This window comes from Pimephales promelas, chromosome 17 (genome assembly GCF_988280905.1).
Source record: "Pimephales promelas chromosome 17, fPimPro1.hap1.1, whole genome shotgun sequence".
In the NCBI taxonomy this organism is placed as follows: domain Eukaryota; kingdom Metazoa; phylum Chordata; class Actinopteri; order Cypriniformes; family Leuciscidae; genus Pimephales; species Pimephales promelas.
In genome coordinates, this window is record NC_142785.1 from 30379500 (window position 1) to 30404613 (window position 25114).

Here is a 25114-nt window from a genome sequence, read left to right on the forward strand (position 1 = left end):
ATATATAAAATGTATATTAAATTCAATAGCTGAACTTTTGACCCACTTAAGTCATTTTTTTATATAATTTCAGTAAAAAAAATTCTATGTCTTTGAAATATGGTTAAGTGTACTGCTGAATGTACTGACAAATATTTAGGGTAAACTAAAATATATTCTAATGTAATTTATATCAAAACTTGTATGTCATGAATTTAATTTTGCGCATTTAAATTTTGTAGTATTTTGTAGTACAGTTGACAATATAATCATGCACTTCAGTAAGTTAGTCAACATCAGAATAAGTGCTTGTTTAAAGCATGACAAAAGATTATAAAGAACAACGATTAACTTAATTTTACATTCTAACAAAGTGTACTTTTTAAATGTATAAGTGTTTAAACGGTCATGAAAGTGTACGTTGTCTTTTATTAGAATAATATTGTTTTTTAGGTACTGTATCGTTTTTTAAGCGCAATTAAGCACACATTTTCACAAGGGCTAACAAGTATCAAATCATCTTACACAGCTATGATAAATAAAGACTATTGGCTATTTTAAAACTTCCTGTTTGGATGGAAAATACAACCGTTTTTAAGTTGTCTATGCATGACCTGGCACTCTATTAGAAGTAGCTATGTATGCGTTTGTTATAATCTGAAAGAGTACGTCAGTATTGCCAGTCTCTTGCCTGCTGGCACTACAACGCTTGTACATATAAATGTTTGTTTTCTCAACATGTCAACGTTACAGCGTGTTACATCATGAAAGTGTCCTGATCACAGTCTCTTTGATTTAATTTTCTAGTCACCTCTAAGAACAGAACTTCAGACACTCTTCAGGATCGCTCTCTCTCTCGCTTAGTCTTTGTTTCCACTTCATTTAAGTGGATTATGTGTTGGAATCAAGGCCAGCGTTCCAGGCACTATCAAGACCCACTCGGCATACTGTGTTCGTTTAATCTCTGTGTCCGTCGCTAAATGAATAACACTTGTGAAGTTTTCAGCAAAGTACTTTTGAATCCTTGAGCATGCAGTTGAGTGCAGAAACCCAACAAAGAAAAATTTTTAAAGTGACAGTTCCTGCTAAAAAGGCCGGTTAGACTGACACGAACTTCCAGGCTGGTTTATTCTGGTTTGGCTGATGGATCCTTTTAGCAATGCTGTTCAACACTAAAACCTTTGCTGCCTCTCTGACCAGAAAGTCAATGACTAACAGGCATCATTTTGGCCACCTTATAAAATACTGATCTCATAAAGCTTCTCAAGCACCTTGACATCTTGTCAATTGAACATTGTTTCTCAAATGAGTTTGTCCTTAAAACAATGTTTTTAAAATAGAACATTTATCTTACATATTAGTCAAGAATTCACTGCTTTTCTTTGTTGAATAAGGATACAATTTGATTTGTGTAGTTTCAAACAATTGACAGATTAATTTTTCACCATTGGACATAAATCTTTAAACAATCAACAATAGAAGGTATGAAAAGCACTTTCCCCTTCCCTTTAAAAGTTGGAAGGTCTATTTATTTTGCTGTCTTAACTCTTTCCCTGCCAGCATTTTTTTTTAAAGTTGCCTGTCATCGCCAGCCTTTTTAAAAAAAAAATAATTTTCACAACATTTTCATGGCCTCCAAAATATTTTTTTCTAAATAATGCATTATTTTTTTTTGTATAAACACTTGAATGTGGGTAAATTTGTAGCAAAAGCTACAAAAGCTGAGAAAATCCCATTTTTATCAGACTACATCCAGATCGGATTCAGAACAATGGTCAAAACAGATGGCGTAGATTCATCAAGACCCCCAACGCTTCACAGTCCTATAGCTCGTCCTGGGTCGACATTTCATTAAGTAACATTAGGCAGTTTTGATGTATAGGCTGTTTAATGCTGATGATCCAACGGCAATTCATACGAATTTTACAAGGTGGCTAATTTGTAACAATTCGTACGACCTCACTCGTATGAATTAGTACGTTTTTTGCTAAATCGTACATATTTTACGAGTTGGCCAATTCGTATGAATTCGTACGAATGACCTACCCCTGACCCCGCCCCTAAACCTACCCATCATGTGGGTTTAGACAAATAGTACGAATTTGTGCGTATGAATTAATACAAATTAGCAACTTCTTAATCACTCGTACAAATTTGTACGAATTGGTCGTGAGATAGCGTTGGATGATCTTGTTATTTTACATGTGCATCTGCTTACATCCTATCGCTTGTTTCTGCTATTTCTTCGCCTGTGTTTTGATCAGGAGATTCAGAACTCGTTCAGAAGATTTGTAATAGCGCCCCATACCGTATAACAGTGAAAACATGGAAAGCGGTACATTTCTGTCAATGGCGGGTAAAGAGTTAACCTCTGTACCTGTATTTGGTTGCAGTTATTTGTATTTAGCATTGTTTTTGTTCCAGTTGAGACCACTGATTTACATTTTTAGACATTGAATTGAATTCGGACATGTCTTTTATGCCTTTCTACTTATAGTTACTGCCAGCAAAGGCAACATTTTTCAGACACAACTTAGTTAATTTGTGTTTAGACTTTTAGAGGTGCGTGTAATTCTATAACCCATAACAGCAGAAATGTAGATGTCCATGAGCTGTCTAAAGATCCTACATGACCTTTAAAACAGATGTCCTTCACAGTTGGAAAATTACATTTAATTGACTTTACTTCCCTCTTGTAATCTCTATTGACCCAGCACTTCCAAGGGACAGGAGTACATCCATGTCCTGTTATCTAGATCTCGAATTAAATCCAAATTCATTAGTAAGACAAACAGGGCAAATAATGAAGAGCAAGCAAACAGCCATATCACAGAAAGGACCTAGCATGATAGTCTTTGCTGCCTTATTTATATATACCACATAGTGCTTTTCTCAAAACAAAGTGTGCTGTGATAATCAAATATTTTAATTTATGTACAAAAGAGCGGTCGTGAAAGCCTACCAAGCGAGAACACCTGCTTAACGTTGACATGCTTGACTTGTTTCGCTTGTACTTCTTTGCCTCTTTCGATACAACAATTCCGGTAACAATCAGGGATTGCCTCAGCTCAGATGTCTGGCTAAACACTAATTGTTCCAGGATTTCCCAGAAGTTAAACCTCTTTAGAGTCACAAAGACTGTTGTGGGAGTTGTGGGCCTCTGTGTTTGAATTGTGTCCGAGCTTCTGGTTTCCTCTGCGCATTGTAAATCCACTTCTGTAAAATTGAATACATGAAGCGTGTTTCAATGTAGTGCATCTATTTAAAAAAAAAAAGCTGAATACTTTATTTCAGTTTTAAGAAAAGTTAATGTTCTTGCACTATTTGATTTATGCAGTGTGTAGCCGAGCCAGAGTTAGAAATAGTTTCTATGCAGAGCAGCCTGGGTTCAATTCCCATGCTGGAATGAATGTTTCACCTCGTTTTTTAATAAATCAGGTAATCAAGTAAAATTGCAAATATATGCCATCAGTGAATGTAAAAAGAGGAGCAGCATCTCCTTTGGTTTAATTTTAGTTAGTGACTTGATTAACACCCTGAAAGCAGTGAAAAACTCATTTCAAGTAGCAGCTTCACTCATTTAAAGAAAGTATTTTTACAGTAATATGCCGTGGAGTCACCTTTATACCATACTTGACTCTGCACTGTAAAAATGAATATGCTTTATCTAATCCAAATCTAATCCACCACAGATTGCAAGAAATATTATGAATTAAATTTAACAAATTAGAATTGAGTAATAATTAATCAAATTAATTCCTTAAAAGTTAACCATTTAAAACGAGTAAAACTTACAACAACAACACAAACAACAACAAAAAACATACTCTGAAGTCACCATTATGGTGATCAGTGTTTGTTTTAAAATTATGGTTTTCTCCTTCACTGATTCTGCTTGTTAACATCAGGTGTCTTCAATGTTGGCAATATACTGTAAAATAAAGAGTTCTTAATTAATCTTTGACGTCTGTCTGTTATTGAGATATTTTTGTTACGTTTTTTGGTGTAAACTTTACTCATTTGAAATGGTTAACTTTTAAGGAATAATTTGATTAATTATTACTCAATTCTAATTTGTTAAATTTAATTAATAATATTGCTTGTAATCTGTTTCCACAAATATATTGATAAGATAAAGCATATTCATTTTTACAGTGTGCTTGCTACACTTAAAACAATCTGGTTAGAAGTTACAGTAAAAACGGGTTAAAATCAAACCAACTTGGGTTCACAACCACTTGTTTTTTTCTAATCGAATAGTTGTCGACATATCATTGTATCCCTAGCTCATCTAAATGTTGGATAGTGTTCTTACAAAATGGTTGTTTTTATATATAATCTGCACATCTTTTGTTCCATTGCACTGCATTTATTATACTAACTCCCCTGTTAGGTCCCCTGATGCGCTTGAGTGAATGTATATAGCATTTGGTTGAGTATAAAATTCTGGAACTTGAACCAAAACTGAGATAACATTTGTTGTTCCCTTGTTCTTATTGTTATTTTGAAGCACTTACTAGACCTATTGGTTCTAGTTACCAATGCTCAGAGTTTTAATTGGTCTTTTGAAGAATTTAGCTTTCTTGTTTCAAAAGGCTGAGCTGGTTTGCCCATTATTTGCCCCAGAAGTAAAGTCTTCTGAATGTTTGTTCCAGTGGGTTATCTGAATCAAACAGTAGGTATTGATTCGTGTTTCTTGTAGACTTTGATTTCCTCTATGCTGCCCTCTTTTATTTAAACTGGTGAGTCCAAAAAGGCCAATTTGTTCTCTTGCACATCTTCCCATATGTGCTTAGTGTATATGTCCATTTAGTGGATGCGTTCTGCATTTGTATGCCTTTTTTTGATCTCAACCCAGGTGTCATCCATCTGTTTGAACCAATACATTGATGATGCCATGGTTAGTGGGATAGTTCAGCTAAAAGTGAACTGACCCTGCTGACTTTTATTATATGGACAATATATATATTTTTTTCCAAACGATCTTCTTTTATGTTCCACAAAATAAAGTCATGCAGGTTTGGATCGGGTGAATAAATGATGACACAATTTTCATCCCATTAAAGTCCAAAAAAAGAAGGCCCAATGGAACAATAATTCCCCAAAAAATAGACTGCATTTTGAGTCCCTCACTTTCCCTGTTTCCTTGGGTTTTTGTGGTCCTGCTGATCCGTGTAATCCCAAATTAATGTCACGCATCTGAGGCCCTTTGTTTACCCGATCTTTAGACGGATCTGTTTGGGGAGATTAGTAAGGCCAGGGGTGGCAACCTTGGCGCGACAGGTCTGATTGGCCTCCCACAATGCACTGCTGAGTCGTGACATCCTTCAAAACCTGAGAATGGTAGATCAGTATCTGAAAGCATAGGTCGACAACTCTTGCCAGTGTGTGTACATGTCATGTGCGTTAATGTGTTTATGTGCAATTTTGTGATTGTATAAAACAGTATTTCAATCAGTTTTGCCAAATATAGAAATAAGACTGATTAAAGTGCCACTTGATGAGAAAATTACAGGGAGAGATATTGAACACAGGGCAATGCCGAAGTGCTGCAATGATGAGAGCTTGTGAAATTGTGTTGTCATTTTTATATGACAGGGCAATATAGCAAACAAGAATTCATCTTCAAAGTTTAGAAGCGGACCGTCGTCGCATGACAGCCTAAAAGAGGTAAGAGCCTCACTTTGGCTGCCATGACAAACTAGAAATTTGGATTGACAGCATTGGTTGCATCTCCACAACTTCAGAAAGTTGAACTCGAGAAATCTTAGAAGCCTTCAGAAGCTGTATCTGATAGCGTATATCAATTTCATGGATATTATAACTGGGATTAGTTTGGGCTACAATAATGAATGCAATAATAGTTAAAAGCAAAACCCATTATCCAATCAAAGGATCGTAGGCTGATGATGTCAAACATAAAACTCATTTTGTTTTTAGTGGGCCTACACCCAGATAACCTAAATCTCCCAGGCACTAAACTCCAACCCACACTGGTCTTTTCATAATTATTCCCAGAATTAATTAAAGAAAGAGTTTAAGCACAGCTTTTAACATTCAACTCATCTCTCCAAAAAAAACACTCTTCCCCTAAGGCCGCTCGGTTTAACTCACAAGACGGAGTTCTTGATGCCCCCCCCCCCCAAAAAAAAAGAATGAAGCCTTCGGTTCGGTTGCGTCTTAAGGCCGACGGGCGTCTCCGGAGTTTAAATGCTCGCAATTCTTGGCAGATGCGCCGCACGTCTTCGCTCATTGATTCTGATTTGCGTTTGATGTGCCGTGGGACTCAACTAGGTCACATTTTATTCTTTTGTTTCTTTGATACGAGATGTTTTGGCAGAGAGAGGATTGAAATGGAAGGGAGAGGTATCCAGTGCTCGGAGACACCCAGTCTGTCGTAAATAACGTGACTCACAAAAATGGATTATGAGTTTTGAAGCCGTAGGTTTAATTATCTCACAGCGTGTGATGTTATTGCACATTATATGTAAATAAAAGCGTCATTATTGTTCCCTAGAGTTTGATAGAGCGAGAGACAGAAAGGTGATTTATATGGTGAGCACATTAAACCTGAACTACAATGATATCAGAGCTGAATGTTCAAAATGCCCCATAAGGTGTTTTGGGACCAGACAACTTTAAACTCAAGTAACTTGAAAAGTCTTTTATATATAGAATGATTTCTGAAGGATCATGTGACACTGAAAAATGAGTAATGATTTTTTGTGATGCTGAAAATTCAGCTTTGCCAACAGTCATTTTAAAGGAGTAGTTCACTTTAAAAAAAAAAAAAAAAAAAAAACTTTTGCTGATAATTTACTCAGCCCCATGTCGTCCAAGATGTCCACGTCTTTCTTTCTTCAGTCGGAAAGAAATTAAGGTTTTTGATGAAAACATTCCAGGATTTTCTCCATATAATGGACTTAATTGGGAACCAAACGGTTCAAGGTCCAAATGAGAGTTTCAGTGCATCTTCAAAGGGGTTAAAACGACACCAGACGATGAATAAGGGTCTTATCAAGGACCTTTGAGTCTCATTTTGATGAACGAGTTCGAACAGGAGAGTCACGAACGCTCATCACAGAACAGAGCAAGGTGAGCATTTGTGCTTATGAAACTTAAACTTTTGTATTTATTTTTGAAATGAGCGATCGTTTCGCTTGATAAGACACTTATTCATCGTCTGGTGTCGTTTAAAGCCCTTTGAAGCTGCACTGAAACTCTCATTTGGACCTTGAACCGTTTGGTTCCCAATGAAGTCCATTATATGGAGAAAAATCCTGGAATGTTTTCATCAAAAACCTTCATTTCTTTTCGACTGACTTAATTTCTTTACTCCTTTAAAGGTTACACTTCATGTCGATGGTCATTCTACTATAAGTAACTTTGCTACTACATGTCAACTAACTTTTATTAAAATATTAGTAGACTGTCACTGTATTGTGTATTAGCAGTGGTGGAGGAAGTACTGAATCTCAGTACTTAAGTAAAAGTACAAATACCCAGATAAATATTTACTTTAGTAAAAGTAGAAGTAACACAATGACAACCATACTTAAGTAAAAAGTAAAAAGTACTTTATTTTAAATGTACTTTAAGTATTAAAAGTAAAAGTACTTGCATAACAATTTATTATCTTAATGTCTATTTTCTAATGATTAATAAAACATTTAATTCTAACTCATTCAACCTAATAGCCTACTCCTATAATGATGTTCAATAATGATGGAAAAAAACGTCACCATTTCTGAAACAAGCTTGCAATTAGGCAATATCATGCTTATCCTTACTATATGTTATGTTTGGCAGTAAACGCGATTCATTTATGGTGTAATTCTGAACCTATTGGCTTGCCATAATCCTAACCAAACCAAACATATATTACACACGGTGTGTTTCCTATGCACGTAAAAACAAATTTTCGCGTATGAGTTGCACGATAAACACACTGCGTGTGAGACGCATTTAGTGTGACCGGCCGTGCTGTTGATATACTGCCGGGTTGATATACTGTATCTATGGCAACCAAACGTCACTGGTGTAAGGGTTAGACCACTAGGGGGCGCCATCTGCCCAAATATATCTGCGTCTCATTTCACGTTAAAGGGTGCCATGTGCGTTGGATATTTACGCTTTTGCAAAAGCGTCTGATATGGCGCTTTAGGATGAGAACGGGCTCGACGGTCAGATTACGTTTTGGCAGGGGAAAAAACTGATCAGAAAATGTAACGAAAATGTAACAGAAGTTGTAGAAATGTAGTGGAGTAGAAAGTATAATAATTGCTGCAAAATGTAACGAAGTAAAAGTAAAAAGTATGCACTATTTATTGTACTTAAGTAAAGTAAAGATACGTGAAAAATGTACTTAAGTAAAGTAACGAAGTATTTGTACTTCGTTACATTCCACCACTGTGTATTAGACTGTTAGAAGATTGTTAGGTTAGGGTTAGGTGTTAGTGTTTGGGGAGCATCAAAATAAATGTTAGCAGATATTAAGCAGACATTTAGATGACACGTAGAATAGTGTTTTTGCTCAGTACACAAATTTAACAGATTGAGTCAGATACGGCAAACAAAACAAACAAAAGATACCAGATTTTTCTAAAAGTAACTTTTAATGTGCGAATGAATTGCTATAAAACTGATTCGATTTTTTAATACTAAATTTCATAACATGATGATCAACTATCTTGACTTACAGTAACGTGATGCATGTTTTTTTTTTCCCCTAATAACTACCGAGCCAAATTTGCTCATCCACATTGAATATGATTAGATAGCACCTTCATGGTGGTTATCTTGTTTAAAAGGGCTGGCGACGTGATAAAGGGTCCATAAAAATTGACCAGCTACCCGGCTGAGTGAATATAATCAGAAGTTACAGAAGCGTGTCTGATGGGTGAGGCCAGAGAAACGTCTTGGTGGGCAGATACGATCAAGTAAGGGCTTCAAGGTCTAGTGTCAACAGTAGCAATACATTCTCATTCATAATGAAGAGGCCATTCTGCTTCCCAAATAAATAAACATTTATTATTCTCTCGGTCGTATGAGCATGACAGGAACTGTAAATTGATACAAATTAGTGGGATACACAATGGGTGCATTGGAGTTCACCTCTTTTGACAAATGCATAATATGATAAAAGATGTGGTCTGTTCGGATATTTGTAAATGGATATGTGCATATTTCAGGTCGGCATTTTTGAAATTTACAGATCCTCGCTGCAATATGCTAAAAGCTTTTCACACATTGTTTTGGCAGTCACTCACATGGATGAGACTGTACTTTTTCTATTCCTTTTGTAGAAAGACATTCTCAGACAGTTGCATGATAATTGTTTTTGTGTGGGTAAAAAAAAAACTATGGATAGTAGTAAGGAGAAAATGTTTAGACGCTTAGAGCTCAGTAAGCTGCCTACATAGGCATTTTTTTTTGCCTAATGTTGCCTTGTAAAATACTTATTTTTAGCACACTGTATACAGTACTTAGACAGCATTATACAGTATGTATTATTTGCAAAGAGTGCTGCAGAGTTGATGTCTTTTTATAGGACAACCAAGTTAGCATCACCGTGGATTTTTGCTAATGCTTTTTGGAAAAAAAATGTTCTTATAATAGTTTAAAATACACACATTTATGAATTCTAAAAATACAATTTCAAGAAAATGCTTAAGTTAGGCTATAAGCAAACTAAACCAGTTTCATTTTTTCAGATTTTTCTCTCTTTATAAAAAGTTGGAATGTTTGAGTAAGAATATTTTACAAGAATGCAAATATAAAGCGGACGAGTGAGTATATGAATTTACGTTTGATGTCTTCTACAGCCTAGTCTCATTTAGCCTCTTGTTAGCAAACCACCTTTTTTAAGACACTTAAAAGCTTAGACAAATCACATGTGGGGTTTACTGATGTATTTTAGTCCTTGAATTAAAAGTAAAAGGATTCAAAACCCAATTGACATCTGGATGATGAAACGGGAAGTGCAAAAAATGACGCATTCCTGCAGCACGAATGTATTAGGTTAAATGATGCTGTTGTCTGTGTGTGTTGTGTATTCTCATGCATCATTAGCCTAGCAACATGCTAATGTCAAACTCTATTGGAATCAATTATGAGTCTCCCGTGCACAGCTAAGTAGAACACTTAAAATTGTAACTTACCTGTGTGAGGTTTCATTTCTTTTTGGACGCTGGTATAGGCTACAGTAGGCAAGACAGCTCACTTGGTTTTCAGAACAAAGCCTTGGATTAGCCTGAAAAGTGAAAACATTAGGATAAGACTTCAAACCAAATAAAAAACACCTAGGCACTTTAAAATAAAAATTGTGTTTGAGTGTTTTCGCAGCAATGCAATAAGAAGAACCGTTTTTGGTTCCCAAAAACATTTCAGTGAGCAATTTTTAAAGGAATCATTATGATTTTAGAGTGAAGAGCATTTAAAGGTGCAAGAGTCTGAGTTTTTGCAGAACTACGCCCCCTCTGGCGACAAGAGAAACTGCAACCAGAGGTGTGCGAGCTCATGGACCACACACACAAGCACGCTTGAACGAGCTGTTCATAACAAAAGGAGCATCAGCCGCACAAATCTAGTTACAGTCATAATGTCTTCAGAAGCAATACAGTTATTAAATCTGCAAGTCATTTTAAATATATAAAAGGAAAGGTATTTGAGTAAATTACACACTTATGTGTGTGTGTGAGGGGAAAACAGAAAACTTCTACCTCCATGAAAACCATAAATCTCCATGAAAACACATTCATGAACAGTATAAGTTATTACTTTGTATAGGACCCGTTTGAGCCCTAGAGCCGACCGGAGATCTCTCCATTTGTCGAAAGCTTCCCGATGTCGACTCTCGTCTTATTCCGACGCTTGGCACTAGCGAAAGTTTTCTTTTCTTTGTCTTACGTGGAGTTGCGTTGGGGTTTGGAATGAACTACAAGCCAGTCTCTTTGAATCCATCTTATACTTTTGTGGAAAGTTGACTAAAGTTGTGTCGCTCGAGTTGTCTTCGCTGATACGGAGAATGGCGGCGAATACACAAACCTGCCAGACATAGCCAGGCGAGCGTGAACGCGCATGACGTCTCGCCCAGTCTCAAATCCCTCTTATTTATTTTACTGTACAGGATTATAGAGGCAATCGCAGTGATCAGAGAAGGACTCATTCAGCCCATCAGGCAATCGTTTAGGCATGTATGGGTTAGAAAAACGGCTATTTTTAACATGAAATGTTGCGCAATGCAACTTTAAATATTCTACAGAAACTTTTTCCACTATAAATAACCTTTTGCGGAATGAAAAGATTCTATGGTGGATGTTATAAAACCATGCCAAAGAACCTTATTTTTAAAGTTTAGCTGTAGAACGCACAGTTCTAGGTTATTGCATTTTAACCTTAACATTCACCACGCATCACGTCGACTGTAAAGGTCTCTGTCTCTCACCCATAGCAAGCATTTTTCATATACAGGTCATTCTGAAAGCTTTCACTTGCTCTGTCTGATCCCTTCATAACAACAGATTACAAATGATGTCCTCTTGTCACCCTCTATCCCATCAGTTCTGACATCAAAACTCATCAAAGTCTCTTAACCTTCCCAAGCGTAATATCAACCAATCGACCCTGTTTCGCTCGGTTCAGGGTAAAGGCACGTTTAGGACGCCTCTATATCTTTTAAGTGCAAATTCATCCTTTTTTATCCTCAAAGTTAAAGGACAAAAAAAGTGTTTAAATAGACAGTTCACTCAAAATTGAGATAGTATACTCAAACTCATGTTATAATTTAGCAGTGTAAAACCAGTACGAGGGCCGAGGCAGTGAACGCTACACTCTCGCTGTTGATTTTGGTGGCTTTAATCAGTTTTCAGGTTTTTGATCATGCGCTTTTAATTATTTAATGGCTACGCTGGAAGACATCTTTTTACTGAGGCCTGAGTGCCTGCTCTCATTAAACAATCTCATCTTTATATACGTAAGACAAGCAGCTAATTCAAGATTGATGAGATATGTGTGAGACACGTCCTCAAGAGTACCGAAACAGCACGAGCATCACAACATATGCAGCTTTGAGTGAAATAAATGAAAGCTAATGCCCAGTAACCTAGAGACGAGTCAGACATCATGAAGTGTAGTAATGATCTATAGCTGCCCAAGGTTATCAATCCAGCATTTGTGTTTGTGAGTGTCAGATCTTTCCTGGACCTGAAACAGTGGCAAGAACAGCCATATTGTTTCAGGGAACAGATGCAAATCATGCGTTCATGCACCATTACATGTTTTAATGAGCAGATCTCATCATCATCTCTTCATTTAATCTTTTCAAAAAAAGTAATTGACAGGACACGACTGAGAAGAATGCTGCGCCCCTACTCACAAAATGTCTGTCCTAAACAGTATTTGAAATTAGTGCGTCTCAAATCGTAGTATGTTGAAAATAAAGGAGTAGTCAACTTTTGCTGATAATTTACTCACCCCCATGTCATCCAAGATGTCCATGTCTTTCTTTCTTCAGTCGTAAAGAAATTAAGGTTTTTGATGAAAACATTCCAGGATTTTTCTCCATATAATGGACTTCAATGGGAACCAAACAGTTCAAGGTCCAAATGAGAGTTTCAGTGCAGCTTCAAAGGGCTTTAAACGATTCCAGACGATGAATAAGGGTCTTATCAAGTGTAACGATCGCTCATTTAAAAAAAAAAAATAACAAAGTTTAAGTTTTATAAGCTCAAATGGTCGCCTTGCTCTGTCCTTGATGTACGTTCGTGACTCTCCTGTTCGAACTCGTTTATCAAAATGAACGAATCTTTTTTCGTGTCATTTGGTTCATTCAACGAACGAATTGACTCGGAAAAAGATTAGTTCATTTTGAGTCACGAACGCACATCACAGAACAGAGCAAGGTGATCATTTGAGCTTATAAAACTTAAACTGTTTTTCTTTTTATTTAAATGAGCGATCGTTTCGCTTAATAAGACCCTTATTCATCATCTGGAATCATTTAAAGCCCTTTGAACAGTTTGCAATTTGCACTGAAACTGTCTTTTGGACCTTGAGCCGTTTGGTTCCCAGTAAAGTGCATTATATGGAGAAAAATCCTGGAATATTTTCATCAAAAACCTTAATTTCTTTCCGACTGAAGAAAGAATGACATGGACATCTTGGATGACATGGGGGTGAGTAAATTATCAGCAAAAGTTTTTTTTTTTTTAAAGTGAACTACTCCTTTAAAATCCCAAAGATACCCGGATGGTCTACTATTTCCGGTTCGAATTGATATCATTTAGAATTATTTGTCTTTCAATTGACACTATTTAAGTGGTTCGTTTTTAATTTGTGGCGTAAAAGGGCAACTACAGACAGAGAAAGGGCAACATCATTTCCAATCCCGAAAGCTTGATAACTTCAACCTTTTTTTGTGAAGCAGAACATCACAAATGCTTTAAAAATGCATCTGCTTTGGTGCTCTTGGAAATGGCACATACATATTCAACCTGACAATCTGTCAACCCCTCTGGATTTCAGCAATGCCCAGCCCAGAGCTGAAGCCAAATGTAATTAACCTTTATGAAGAAGCAGAGTCTGTTGAGCAGAATTCGGACAGACGCTAGAAAATTAAAGGTTAAATATGGCCCGGTTGATGAGAAGAGCCTCAAGCTTTTCCAACATTTTCAGTGTTTAACCAGTCAGAGGAACTTTTGATTGAAGCTTTGATGAAATTAATAAGTTAGAGTGTAAAATTAAACACTCCTTTGATTCCCCATGATGAAGTGAATGTTAATTGGTCCTCTTGTCGGTTTGTTTATGACAGTTTTTTAGATTTGGGAATTGATTTCATAGCCTTATAGGCTTGTGGAAACCGGATAGCCAGACTGCATAATGTTTGCGTATTTTGCAGTGTCCTTGGCATCATCTCTGTAATAGTATTACTTTTCACAGTTGGTCAGATTTAATAGGGAATAACATGGTTTAATGCAATCCCTGCTGTATAAACAGCTTTTTTCAGCTTAAGCTGGTCAAGGTTTTTTTTTTTTTTTTTTTACCAAAATGACAGAAACCAGCACTACCAACTGGTAATCGACACTATTTTAGCTGGACCAGTTGAAAACCATATAGAACCACGTTAAAGGCACAATATGTAAGATGTAAGATATTTGGATTATACAAAAAGAAAAAAACACTTAAACAAGGTTATATGTTTTGTTCACTTGTGTACTTACATTCTCCCAAATGTTTCCAACAATGTTTAAAATCCAGAGAAATCTGCTATTTATGTCAATGCGTCGCCTGTCAATGACATCATATGCACGCTACCCTTTACTTCCATGGAAACCATGGAAACACCAAAGACACTTTAATATATATGTGTTTTATTAGACAGCGGAGTAACTGTTCGGATAACTTTACTGACAGAAAACATAATCATTATTACAGTCTTATTGTCTGAATCTCTAATTTTCTTGATTTAACGTGATTAACATGTTTGTACCATGCCTCAGAGACAACTCTATTTTGTCAAAGGGCAACTCCCATGATCCCACACTCACTCAGTTGTTATTGTTTTGAAAAACTTGCATACTGTGCCTTTGATTTAGTTGGATTGAATTTATGGCTGACCAGTCTGTTTTATCAGTAATTCTCTGTCTTTCTCTCTCTCTCTCAGTACAGTATGTCTCTGTGGTTCTTGCATAGTTAAATCTACTTACATCTTTTCTTTGTGGCATACAGGAACCCGTAGAAGCTGGGAGAGCTTGCTGGGACCCGTCCTTCCCTCTCAGATCACCGCTTTAACGTCACTCTCTGCTCCTGGAGTGACTCTACTCACTGGAAACTGGAAGGGACAAAGAGCGACAAGTGAGATTACACACATGATATATAATACAATCTTAAGTAGCATTCTCACAATTGCATTTCCATTGTGCCAACCAGGGTTGCCAAGTCTTCATAACAAAACTCAATGGCCAATGAAAAATAGCTAAATGACCATATCCCAAATATCAAAACCAAAGCTAACACTTCATTTTGATGGTTATTTTTGAACATTCTATTGCAACTACATGTCGACTAACTCTCATTAGAGTATTAATAGACTGTCTGCTTAAAGGAGTAGTTCACTTAAAAAAAAAAAAAACTTTTGCTGATAATTTACTCAGCCCTATGTCATCCAAGATATTCATGTCATTCTTTCTTTAGTCGAAAAGAAATGAATGTTTTTGATTAAAACATTCCAGGATTTTTCTTCATATAATGCACTTTACTGGTAACCAAACGGTTCAAGGTCAAAAAGACAGTTTCAGTGCAAACTACAAACTGTTCAAAGGGCTTTAAACGATTCCAGACAATGAATAAGGGTCTTATAAAGCAAAACAAACGCTCATTTTTAAAATAAATAACAAAGTTTAAGTTTTATAAGCTCAAATTTGCTTCATTCAACGAACGAAATGAACGAATTGAAAAGATTCGTTCATTTTGATGATATACATGCATACATACATACATATCAAACTTGCCTTTAGAGAGGAGTTTATTTCAGAATCATATAAAATCAACAATAATGATAATAAAATTAAAGCAAACACAGTATCGGAAAAGTATCGGTATCGGCCGATATCCAAAGTCAGGTATCGGGATTGGATCGGAAGTAAAAAAATGTGGATCGGTGCATCCCTAGTTTTTTTATATGCATATATACCACTGAATTATTTGCATGCCTTTTACATGACTTTAGAATCAAGACAACCTTTAGCAATCCCCTTTCACATCTCTGAGCAGGATCTGTTTCTCCCAGACGTTTCTTTGTTGTTTTATCCTAAGCTGCTTTAGTATGCTGCCCGCTTCAGTTGAATTTCATGCAGGACAAATGATCAAGCGGTGCATTTGATTTCCACTCCACCTTATGCTTGCCACATCTAATTTCATACTTTTTCCATAGAGACAAAGTGCAAATTATTTTTTGGGCAGATTGAGTTTAAGTGTGTTCAAACTGTCTAAAGTGACTGGCTTTGTGTTGTATAATGGTTTCTACCATTACTGACAGTCTCAATATGTAGTTTTTTTTTATTGATTTACCTTCCAGCTGTTATTTTTTATTTTTTTTATTTTGAAACAAGATTTATGCTTGTCAATTGCTCTTTAGAACGTTGCAATGTCTTTTGATAACTTTTTGATGTTGCTTGTAATGATGTTGCTTGTGATTTTTCTTTTTTTTTAATAGATTATTGATTTTCTGAATGTTCTGTCAATTTCCATCCTGAGCAAACAACACTTTCTGTATACTGTATATACACCACCATTCAAAAGTTTGGGGTCAGTAAATTTGTCTTTTATGCTTAGCTAGACTGCAGTAGTAATACTTTAAAATGTATACATGTATGCTTGTTTTATATTGGTGAGGCAATTACAAAGACTTCCATTGATTGTATATGATTTGAATAATATTTAGGCCTAGCCCTAATTCTAAACATACCCATCAGAGAAACATGTGCAAAACACTACATTTAAATATAACAATGTTTAACAATTTTTAATTTTTAGTCGTTGTCATAATATTTCACCTACACAAGTATAGCCAAATCTCACTAACAATCAATAATATTTAATTTTCATAATTGATTGATTAATATTGAATTAGAAAAATACAAAACACAACCTTTTAACTGTAGTGGAATTGCATGAGGAATAGCAATCAAGCAGAGAAAAATCCAGCCATTCACACATATGAAGATAGCTATAATTAAAAGCATATATTCATACATGGAAATGAAGGCACCCCAATGAAAAATAGCTCTCATATAAACTGATTTGCAGTGTTTCATAATGGGATTTCATTGATGAATTTGGATGCCACGCCATTTGATTAGTAGATGAAGTGAGTATTTGAGTGTTTAATTAGAATCTCTGACATCCATTTGGAGGGAATTGTCTTTTACTCTTTTTATTTGAACTACATTTACTGTTGGGTGCAGATTGTTTGAAGAAACAATGTGGACTGAAAATGGGCAACAAGGGGATATTGAGCATTTATCTCTGTCTTCAGATAAGATACTGGAATTAAAGAAGCCGTCCTGCACAGACGCCTTAGTTCTCCACCGCGGTCCAAACCCAGAGGCTAAAGCTGAGGTTTGTAATCTGTCTTTCTCTCATTAGCTATTCTTAAAACGATATTAGCCAACATCCTCGTGATTACCATTGCCATTCAGTTCATTTGTTGCCAGACATTGATCCTCATGAAAATTGTTTTGGATTGTCTTAGAGGGAGAAAGAATATCGAACTGATTTGTGGAAAAGGTCACACTACGGGCAGAATCAGATTTGGAGTCCAATTAAGATTGAGTTAATAATCGCTTTTGTTGAAGTGCGCTGTACCACAGTGTCCCCATAGGTGACGGCTTTTGAAATCTTCTCAGCCGGATTCATTAGTGAAATTCCCCCAGAACGGTAATTCATTTGACCGTAAAGAGTGTGCAAGACCTCCAGCCCGACAGTATGTGGAGAATCGGTAATCTGCAGCATTCGGTTATGCAGGGACTGGGTAATTGGTTGTTTTCCGAGTGTGTGTTCAAGGCTGAACACATCTAGACCATTTATCAGGTTGATAATCAACACTATATTTTATTATTAGCCTTGTAACCCTTGTTTGGGGTGAGATAATTGAGGTCCACTTCGCCTGCGTGATTACAGATAGAAGGAAAAAAAAAAAACACCTGCTCTGTTCCAAAACATTGCTGCAAATGAACTAAAATGAGAGACTTGATTTCATAAGTGACTGAAAATATACAGCGATGTAATATATATATATATATATATACACACACACACACTCTAATAAGCATAACAATACATAAATAATGTGTAATATATATATTTATTTTTTATTTTTTCTTGGAACGATTTTACGGAAACACTGAACCGCAACGGAAAAGAAGTTAAAGTTAAAAAAATAAATAAAAAAATTCTAGCATTAATATTTATATATTAAAGTCGAAATATTTGGATATTCAAGTCGAAATATTTCAGTATTCAAGACGATTTTAAAGGTGAAATATATATCGAGAATAAATTCAAAATATTTCGAAAATGAAGTCGAACTATTTTAAGAATAAAGTTAAAATTAGTTTAAAAAAATTTGTTATGAAATTCGCTCGTGAATTTGAACTGCTTCTGCCATGGATCTAAGTATAATTATATAAATTATATAAACTATATATATTTATATAAATTTCACATGGCCATTGCGGTCACTTAGACAACATCATGCTCTTTTATGTCTTTTATGGTGAATCTTTCCTTTCGGTCTGTGTGTGTGTCCAGGATGAGCCTTTTAAAGTCAGTATGGACGAGGACATCTTGCCCAAAGACAAGCGGCCAGTTGCAACCACGCCTATACCTGGATCACCATGGTAACTACCCGTTTTGTCTGCACAGATATGATTGTACAGCTCACCATTAATCCGATGCATCTTTATTGATAATACATGACTCTCCGCATGCAAGATAATGACCAATCGATTTTTCTCTCACAATTGTCTCAGTGTCAACCTCCAATTTAAAATGCCACAATTGTAGTTGCAGTGTTTTTCTCCTGTGTTTTGAAATGCGTTAATAGCCACTTTGTTCTTATATAGTGATATAAAGATGTTTGTTATATCTCCTCTCATTCTGTCATAAACGTCAGCCGCTTTAGCACCATATTTAAATGATGCATGCTGCTGTATAACTGTTTGATGACAGTAATACATGCTTGGATAAAATACAGCAGTGCACATGGCAAACTTCCAACAGATGCTGTGACATCCAATCGAAAACCTGCATTAGGACAATGTGTTATGCAAGACATCCCTATCTCTCTGCCAAAGCAGTGTGGGCTTTCCGTCCCTGCAAACAAACACACATACACACACGCACAGACATTTTTGAAACCCAGCAGGCGTCATGGCTTATGGCTTTTAGCTTTTGTTGACACACACAAACTGGCTTGAACTGGTAAATCTTTGCTTTATCATGTGGTTGATGACACCAGCTTTGCAGAATTGGAGCTGTTGTGTGATTATCCAGATATAGATGCGGGATACGATTCCAATGGTGCATAACAACCCATGTCTAAGTCAAAGATCAAGTGAGATCACATGATAATGACAACATGGCGAATGTACACTCACCTAACGGATTATTAGGAACACCTGTTCAATTTCTCATTAATGCAATTATCTAATCAACCAATCACATGGCAGTTGCTTCAATGCATTTAGGGGTGTGGTCCTGGTCAAGACAATCTCCTGAACTCCAAACTAAATGTCAGAATGGGAAAGAAAGGGGATTTAAGCAATTTTGAGCGTGGCATCGTTGTTGGGATTGTGAGTATTTCACAATCTGCTCAGTTACTGGGATTTTTACGCACAACCATTTCTAGGGTTTACTTTTACTGCATTCATGTGCTATGGTAATTATGGTAAATACCAAAAGCCGACGTGGGAAATGCACATAAACACCCCCTCATGTGGTATTTTCCACTGGGCAACTCGTATATTTTGATGGATGAGTTTCTGAGATGAGATAACCTTTGATCTTTTCAAAATGGCGGAGAGCACCGCGAGAGTCGTGAAAGATAAAAATATATACTAGGCCTATTCATGATCTAGAAAATATAGGATACAGAATATAATTTACCTTTTGAGTTTTTATAAATCATGCTGTTGCAGATGACTTAAGCAATCTAAAATAGTTTTTAGCTAAATAACAGGTCTGGATCTCCCACATTACGACAACAAAAGCACTTGAACGCAACACACTGGTAAATACCAGTTCACAGGTGGAAAATATCCTATTTTCCATAGCACGTGAACGCAGAAAAGGGAAAACATCCAGTGTGCGGCAGTCTTGTGGGCGAAAATGTTGTTAATGCTAGAGGTCAGAGGAGAATGGGTCGACTGATTCAAGCTGATAGAAGAGCAACTTTGACTGAAATAACCACTCGTTACAACCGAGGTATGCAGCAAAGCATTTGTGAAGCCACAACACACACAACCTTGAGGCGGATGGGCTACAACAGCAGAAGACCCCACCGGGTACCACTCATCTCCACTACAAATAGGAAAAGGAGGCTACAATTTGCAAGAGTTGAGGACTGGAAAAATGTTGCCTGATGAGTCTCAATTTCTGTTGAGACATTCAGATGGTAGAGTCAGAATTTGGCGTAAACAGGATGAGAACATGGATCCATCATGTTCTATGTATGATATCATGGTGTTTATTTAAAGGTGGGGCTGGATTTTGATTGGATGACAGTGTTTTTATTGTTCATTGGCTGAGGGAAAAAAAATAGTAATGAAAGTGATTCCAACGATAATGTTTCTTTGTGCAGTCGTTATAGTTGTGATGTCTGCAATTAGAACTATCTTTATAGTTATCGTCCTTGGTGTTAACAGGGCTTAAGAATGAAGATTAATCAATCTGTGTCAAGTGTCCCATTTGTCTTTTTTTATTTTAGGATAAACTTTGAGATGGTAAATTGCTCCAATAAAGTTGGAAAGTGGCACAGTCACAGTGTTTGGAAGAATTGAGCTAGAAATAGATTAGTGGGCCTAGTTCTGCATAGTAAGCTGAGACAGAAAAGCATGGGGAAAATGTAACACACAACAACCTCTGAGCAATAAAATGGTCCTTTGTGTAGAATAAAGCAGGGCTCTAAATTTTGTAGTTATTATTTTATATGGAGGTTGCATGGACGCGATTTTCAAAAAAATCAAGAATCTCTGCAAGGAAGGACAAATGAAGCATGCGACTAGCACCAACCATATATTTGCACTATGATTAACTGCATATGAGCAGAGCAGATTCACCGTTTCAACGATTTTTTTTAATATCATTGGGTCAGTTTTATGGTACAGGAAGGCACTGCCGATCTCCCTGATGCGATTGGGTAGCAAAATGAAATGTCAGGATTGGTTTGTCATGGTTGGCATGAGGTTGTATCAAATTACCTCACAGACTACTGCAGAATCCATGAATACTTTATTCGACTTACCCTGAATGAGGCCTGAAATGGGTCTACAATTATCACTGTGAGCTATGAATATCTAGTGCGGAACGCCTGAAAAATTGGTCACTTTTGGATTTATGACCGGAATCTAAAACCTATAATAGGTTTGTAGATACTTGATTCTGGACATATTGCAGATTTTATCCATTTAAAAATATCTTGTGAAACAGCTTAAGGATGATTGAAAATAATAATAATAATTCAGCCCATCTGGTTTTAGTGGTTCTTAGCTGTCATGTGAACATGAATCCTCTCTTTCTAGGTCACTTTGACATTTGATGCTCGGTGTTTTTATTCATCAGGATTTCTTAGTCACTTTGTGAGAATACCACGGACAGGCTGTTAGGTTGTGTTTCTCTCTGTGTGTGTGCGTGTGAAAGTATATAAAAGCATGACAACACCTCTCTTTTCTCTAGGTGTGTGGTGTGGACAGGTGATGATAGGGTGTTCTTCTTCAATCCCACCATGCATTTGTCAGTATGGGAGAAACCCGTGGATCTGAAAGACCGTGGAGACCTCAATCGAATCATCGAGGACCCGCCACATAAACGCAAGAAAGGTGCGACTCAATGATTCTGGCTGGAAATAGTAGACTATTCAGACATATTTAACATACCATGATTTGGGACGCTTTATATCCAATTTTAGATACAATTTAGGATACTGTACGAATTAGTATGCAGGCAATGTGTTTTCTGACCTATTTAATGGCACATTTATTCGTAATTGAAATTCAAAAGGCACAAACAATGATAAATCAGTGGAACTCTTTATATATCTGAACTTAATTATCAAAATTGTAGCAAGTATGAAATATATAATGAAAATATCATCATGTTTAGAAACCACACCGACACAAACCATTATGGAAGATTCAGTAAATGTTGTAATTGTGTTTCAAATTCAATCTCATCTCAAGTTTTGGTTTCCATGAACCTGTAATAAGGTAAAAGTGTTTACATTTTAGATGCTTTAAGTATATTGATCTTGTGTTTCAGTGTGTATCCAAATTCAAGTGAATGTAAGTGTCCAGTAGATTGGGGTTAGTAATATTTTTTGTTATGTTTTTGAAAGAAGATTTTTATGCTTACCAAGGCTGGAAAACATATACATGTGAAAAATTATTGCAATTTAAAATCAAACTGTTCTCTAATTGAATATATTACAGAATTTAATTTAATTTCAACACGTGATCACGTGATCCTTAAATCATTCTGATTTGCAGCTCAAGAACAAATTTGTATATTATCAATGTTGAAGGCGTGATTTCAGGTTAAATTTCAGGATGAATAAAAAGGGGGAAAAAAACAGCATTATTTGAAATATAAATTTTGTATATTATCTTTATAATGTAATACATTGCTGAAGTAGTTTTAATCCATCCCCCCCACACACCACACACACTTTTGAATGGTAGCGTACAGTACTTGTGTTGGCAAGTCTTACTGTAGCCTCAAGGTAAGAGTAATTGAGTTGCTGAATCAGTGAAGTGTAACTCATGACTGATACAGGAGCACTGTAAAAGGATGAAGTTTAATCCTAACAGTGTGATAATGATGCTCAAGCAAAAGTTTAATACACACACCAAACTGCAGAAGTGGTGTGTTCTCATGGATTACCTAAAAGCAGTAATCCAATGAAGCGGCTCTTCAAATATTGAATTAGTCTGGATCTTGTCTGGAAGTTATTATATGGTTGGCTTCCTTTCACAGAAGGCTTTTCATCTTTATTGATTTAGTTTTATTGCCGTTTCATGGAGATTATTTATTGGTGACCTTAATCTATTCGAGTAAATTAGTTCTCATTGTACTTTTCAGATGAACAACCTGGCATGGTCCAAGTACATCAATAATGCAGAACCTCAACCAGCTGGTGTTGTGCGCATAAATAAAACGATATACTTTGTGTGATACATTATTCTAAAGCTTGATTGGTTCCGTCAATAGACGATTCAAATTCAGCTGATGAAGATGATGACGAGGATGAAGAGGAACGCAGTTCAAAGACCAAGCGCTACAAGTAAGTTGGGTCGAGCCATTTCAAATATGACAACAGATACAACATCTGCACTCACAGCTTGATGCAAATTTCTCAATCTGTCTCTCTTGGTGATGATTTAAATCGAACAGTTGGGTGTTTGATGAATGTCCAAATGTCTGCGTAGAGACAAGAACACAATCCCTGGGGGGTATATGATATACTTTAGTGATAGGAAAAGAGGACATGAAAGTGCTGAAATGACATGCATATTTAATTTAAACCAAGTCTTTGGTTTACACTTTTAATAGTAATAATAGTTTGGGCAGAATCAATGCAGTCTCTAACTTTGAGATATTAAAGGACAACTCCGGCGCAAAATGAACCTTTGGTCTAATTACACATTGCTACCTAGTCAACCGTTATCTGAGATTTGTTTTCATGATTGCCGAATGTAAATAGTTTTATCTCTAAAAACAGTTTAGCCTATAACGCTAGTACAATGCTAGTATATAGGGCATAGAGTAATGACAAATAAAAATCGCTTGTTATTACCACTAACAAGGCTCAAAATAGCCCCACACCAACACGACAGCATAACAAGGGTCCCTACATTCAAACCGAAGCGTTGAGAACTTTGTCAGTGTCCACACAGTTTAATAAGAAGATATTTTATACACACAGTAAATTTCGCGAATACAGGAAGAAGCCATCTTTGAAAAATAGTCTCTACCAGTCGATCTACGAACGCCGATCCAAGTGCGCTGAACTGTGCAGAATCTCATATGATCCGTTGTTTCCAGAAGAAACACAAACACAAACCGTTTACTTGTCTTCAATATGTTCACGTAGCCTACTGTTCGCGCTCACCTTATCACCTTATTCACATCTCACCAGCGCACTTGGATCGGCGTTCCTAGATCGACTGGTAGAGACTATTTTTCAAAGATGGCTTCTTCCTGAATTCGCGAAATTTACTGTGTGTATAAAACATCTGCTTATTAAACTGTATGGACACTGACAAAGTTCTCAATGCTTCGGTTTGAATGTAGGGACTGTCATACTCTTCTATGCCCTATATACTAGCATTATACTAGCGTTATAGGCTAAACTGTTTTTAGAGATAAAACTATTTACATTCGGCAATCATGAAAACAAATCTCAGATAAGGGTTGACTAGGTAACAATGTGTAATTAGACTAAAGGTTCATTTTGCGCCGGAGTTGTCCTTTAACAGCATTAAAGCTGTTGTGTTATGTCTCCATCGCTTTAAAGACTGGACCATCCTGACGAGTGTGATGAAGGAAAAAATGGCTCATTACCGCTGGAGCTCCGGATCGGCCATTTCAGAGACATGCTTCTGGAAAGAGGGGTGAGGAACTCAGTGATTTTGGGACAATAGACCCCTTTACAGTTGGTAAACACGGTGACGTTTTTATGTGGGCGGAGCTTAGGTGGAGGCAGAACGATCCCTCTGGCCGCTTCACTAACGCTAGTTAGTAAGTTTTATCAGCTTGTTTATTTAACAAAGACTGGAGAAAATCAGATTTTATCTTAATGTGTAAGGTCACTCACTGTCCAGGACCGCGATTGTTATTTTCAAAAGTTAATTTTAATGGACAGAACCAGATCGGCCGACCCGTAGCCGCCTACACGCTCACTCAATGCATGGACGATCTGACAGGATTAACGTTACGTTACCTCGGTTGAGTGGCCTGACTTCTACACCTACCTAATAGAGAAACTGATCGTATATAAATCTTTAGATGCCTGTAACTATGTGCTGAATGGTCCTGTACAAGACTTGTGTGTACGATCCGCAGTTCTGCCGAGCCAGCACAGAGAAGACGACAATGTAAACGGTGACATTACGGTGCGATTTTAATGATGTGAATATTTTCTAGAAATAAAAATTCCAGTTACAGCATATTCATTTTTCATCGATTCTTGCACCAAACAACACAACAAGATGACATTTAAAAATAATAAAAGTAATTTAAGCTCCTTATTATGTAGCCGAATCTGTGCTGGTTTGCATTGGCCGCCTCCAGTTTTCACTTTGTTTTGCCTCCAGCTAGCGCCGTGACGTAACTGTGACGTCGGCGCAAAAGGGGTCTATAA

At 36.6% G+C, this 25114-nt stretch overlaps 1 protein-coding gene and 1 long non-coding RNA gene across 2 annotated transcripts in view; one reads left to right on the forward strand and one right to left on the reverse strand.

The window, feature by feature from the left end:
• Positions 1 to 25114, reverse strand: part of LOC120474758 (uncharacterized) — a 179903-nt gene that overhangs the window by 109105 nt on the left and 45684 nt on the right. Inside the window, exons 2-3 of the long non-coding RNA XR_005621822.2 lie at positions 14685 to 14809; positions 10140 to 10231 (exon numbers count right to left, since the gene is read on the reverse strand). This is a non-coding gene — a long non-coding RNA (uncharacterized LOC120474758). The remainder of the gene's footprint in view (positions 1 to 10139; positions 10232 to 14684; positions 14810 to 25114) is intronic.
• tcerg1l (transcription elongation regulator 1 like) overlaps positions 1 to 25114 on the forward strand; it is a 76528-nt gene that overhangs the window by 47320 nt on the left and 4094 nt on the right. Inside the window, exons 6-11 of the mRNA XM_039665340.2 lie at positions 14707 to 14832; positions 17015 to 17097; positions 18289 to 18377; positions 21433 to 21575; positions 22963 to 23035; positions 24269 to 24365. Coding sequence (XP_039521274.1) covers positions 14707 to 14832; positions 17015 to 17097; positions 18289 to 18377; positions 21433 to 21575; positions 22963 to 23035; positions 24269 to 24365 — 611 coding nt within the window. The remainder of the gene's footprint in view (positions 1 to 14706; positions 14833 to 17014; positions 17098 to 18288; positions 18378 to 21432; positions 21576 to 22962; positions 23036 to 24268; positions 24366 to 25114) is intronic.